We start from the raw sequence: 3,683 nt of genomic DNA on the forward strand, positions 1-3,683 counted from the left end.
ATATTTATGAGTCGTGCAAATATTCAACTCCACACAGATGCTAAATTCAGTGTTTGCAATCGCATCAACCAGTTCCAACTCTTCGTCTCTTCCTTCCCCCACCGCCACCGAATCCGAAACCTGCGGCCGCTGAAGACCGGATCTTTTCCTTGTTTCCTAATTCACTTCACAGAAACTACTCTGCTTGGATTCTTCTGATTCCATTTTCTCCAATGTTTCCTCACCCCTATCAGATACAGAGAGCTCTCAGAAACACCGACGTCCTCTCGCTTCACCTCGTTGGCATCGCCATACTTGAAGACGACGCTGCCGTGTCGGCGTGTTGCCGTGGAGTTCCTCATCATCGTGGGGAAACTGTCGCGCAAAAAACCTAAACCTCTAAAAAAAATTACGGAAAACAGGCGGGGCTACAGCCCAGTACAGCCCCTGTACAAATCCGTCTCAAGATCGATAGAGTTTAAACAAATAGATTATGAAGTTTAATTATAAGCCACCGGAGCCAATAAAATGATAATAAGGATCATGGGTACTTTCTGATATAAATTACAGTGCTGCAACAAGAAAGTAAATCTTAGAAAGACAATAAACAAAAAACAGGAAAAACAAAAGGAAAAAAAGAAATACTAGGAACAGGACAACCCTCTAGCTCTAGAGGGCTCTACCTCCTTATCCTGTGACATCTAAACCAGAGAATGAGAAAACAGAGCACCCTGTAGCCAACTACGAAGCCAAGCATCACCCCTACATGACTCCACCTCTGCGACTCCTCCACCCCTTGCTGCGTCAAGAACATTCCCCCGTCGAGAACACACCCATTTTTTATCTCCCAATCCAGGCACTCTCCCCTCCCCTTTCTCCCTCCGTACTCGTTCACCACAAACGCTTCGAACGGATACTTGAACAAGCTCAGGTAGTGCATGAAGACCCAGTAGGTGGGGATGTTCTCCTTCGCAATGAAGTAACCGGAGAAGAGGAAGAAGGATCCCATCAAGCCGGAGATGACCGAGTTTCCCATGATGAAGCTGGGCACCAGCGCGCTGAAACAGGCCACGAAGGAGTTCGCCATCAGCATCACCAGGTACACCACGAGGGTGAAGTAGAGGAACTCCTTCATCTCTCTGCGCAGACCCACCAGCCAGTAGACAGGCGTCGCGTACAGCACGGCGGCCGCGAAGAGAAAGGGCATGAACACCAGGGCGTTGGCGATGACGTAGGAGGAGACGCGGTAGGCGCCCCTCGACGTCTCCCTCTGCAGAATGACCCTCTCGCGGAGGAAGATGGGGAGGCCTTCCGTGGTGGAGGAGAGGAGGAAGGTGAGACTGAAGGCGAAGAAGCCGACGCGGGCTTGCATGTTGCTTACGTTCATGAAGATGGTGCCCAGCCCGACGCCGGCTACCAGGGATTGGATCATTTTGGCAGTGAAGAGCTCTCGGCTTCTGGAAGCGTTCTTGAAGAAGCGGCCGGTGAGGATGAGGACCTCCTTGTGCCGAGAATTGGCGTAGAGGATTTTGCTGTCTTCTTTGGGGGTTGCGTTGGGCATTTTGACGAGCAGTGGGCCTACGTGGGGGGTGGGGGGCTGTGAGTCCTCTAGGCTTGCCATGGCGTCGCTTGAGTCCATGGCGAACTCGAGAACATTGACGTGTGGAGGGACGCAGCAGCCCGCTTCCTTGAGTCGGCTCTCCAGGAGTGCGATGGGGCCCTGGTGACAAACGACGCCGCCGGAGATGAGCACCACCTGGTCGAAGATCTCCAGGATGCGGAATCCCGGCTGGTGGATGGTGAGGATAACAGTCTTGTCTTGGACGAGCGCCATGGACTTGAGCAGCTTGATGATGTGGAGGGCGGAGGCGGAATCGAGCCCGGAGGTGGGCTCGTCGAGCAGGAGCACCGACGGGTCGTGCACCAGCTCGACGCCAATCGAGACTCGGCGGCGTTCGCCGCCGGAAATGCCTCGAGTGCGGCCGCCGCCGACTCTGGAACTAGCCACGTGGGCGAGGCCCAGGTCCTTGAGCAGCTCTCTAACCCGGACAGCGGCGGTGGTGTCGGCGGTGGCGCGTAGCCTTAGCCTGGCGCTGTACGCCAGCGACTCCTCCACCGTCAAGAGAGGGAACAGCGCGTCGTCCTGCGTCACGAACCCCGACACTCGCCTGAATCGGGACACGTCCATGGGCCGCCCGTTGACGAGTATCTCGCCGCTGACATTGCTGGGGTGTATCACGCCGGCCAGCACAGACAAGAGGGTGGTCTTTCCGGCTCCGCTCGGACCGACCACCGCCATGAGCTCGCCGGGAAGCGCATTGCAGCTCACATTCTTCAGAACCGACCTGCGGGTGCCGGCGGGGCAATGCGGCAGGGGAAGGCTCTGCACCGGCACGTCGTAGGACAACGACTTGGTTTCTATCCGGTACCGGCGAGTACTCCGGCCACTTGGCATCTCCATCGAAGAAGAACACAAAGAAGAAATGAAACAGAAGAAGCTCAAACTCAATCACACTACTGCAAGCTGTTGCTCACTTGACGATGAGCAAACCGGTCTTTAAACCTCAGCTCGTTTCTTGACTCGGTTTCCAATCTCATAATTTCTTGTTCTGAAACTCTGAAATGAATTTTCTTGCAAGTTTTGGCATTCGCCAAGGTTGAGCATTGTGGGAGTTTGATGTGGCACGCCCACCAAATGGAACGAATAATTTGCGACTATTTGAAATGTGATTTGGTGTGGACGAGAGGGTTCAGGTGAGCTACAACCTTGACCAATGGCAATGGCAGTGGGCAGTTGGTGAAGGTGAGCTAGGGTTGGCTCAGCCTTCATTTGACAACTCATATGAGTCTTGATCACTTTTGCCATGGGTCAGCAGCATTGCCACGAAGGAATGTCAATTTTATATGTTCTAATTTGATGTCTTAAAATTCATCATAAATTCGTTTTAGGATTCATACACGAATAAAAAGACACATCTTCACACAATTACACATGAAGGAGGTTTGCATTAAGACAAACATGACATAGTATGTGATTTGATCTAATCATCTTCCATTACCTTTCGATCGAAATATTCAATTCATGTTAATTTGCATTGCAATAGAAGATATAGACAAGTAAAATGTTAAAAGATTCACTTGTGGTTGTAATAATAAATAGTTCTTTACAAGATTAGGCTTTTGGGGGAACTTTCAAGTCACTCTTTTGGACAGTAACTTGAAGACCAAAGTCTCCGATTTCCTTGCAGTTCGTAGAGTTTGTAACGGAGTGCATGTGTTTTTTTTTTCTTCTTGTTTATAATTCCTCAAGAAGGTTTGTTTGATGATGTTGTGTAGTCTTTGGGTTGAGAAGAGTTGAAGGCCCAATTCTATATAGACATGAAGTACAGAGCATCTTAGTTCTTGGATAAAATAATCACCAACAGGTATACACCAACATGTGTGGGCTGGCAAAATCTAGCACAAGAAGAAAAACCAACAAAACTAACACGAAACATTGGGGAAGAAACTAAGTGTCATAATTTATTAATGACTACCCACCCAATGGAATTTGTAAGATATTGATTAATATTTCCAGCACAACAAGGCAAGGTTGTGTTGAACTGATAGAGAATTAAACAGACAGAGCTTAAAAGAATTTTTGGCCTGTTAAATTTGGTTAATCTCAATTCTGTAGATGCTTTCAAGTTTCTGAACGTGACCTT

At 49.6% G+C, this 3,683-nt stretch overlaps 1 protein-coding gene across 1 annotated transcript; it reads right to left on the bottom strand.

The window, feature by feature from the left end:
- Positions 1 to 528: 528 nt before the first annotated feature.
- LOC141819338 (ABC transporter G family member 10-like) lies at positions 529 to 2,440 on the bottom strand. Its single transcript, XM_074706669.1, has one exon. It carries the CDS (start codon positions 2,438 to 2,440, stop codon positions 659 to 661), a length of 1,782 nt encoding a protein of 593 aa, XP_074562770.1. The 3' UTR covers positions 529 to 658.
- Between the last annotated feature and the right edge of the window lie 1,243 nt (positions 2,441 to 3,683).

This window comes from Curcuma longa, unplaced genomic scaffold (genome assembly GCF_044706935.1).
Source record: "Curcuma longa cultivar G26 ecotype Majalengka, Jawa Barat unplaced genomic scaffold, ITB_CL_G26_1.1 contig_3627, whole genome shotgun sequence".
NCBI lineage: Eukaryota > Viridiplantae > Streptophyta > Magnoliopsida > Zingiberales > Zingiberaceae > Curcuma > Curcuma longa.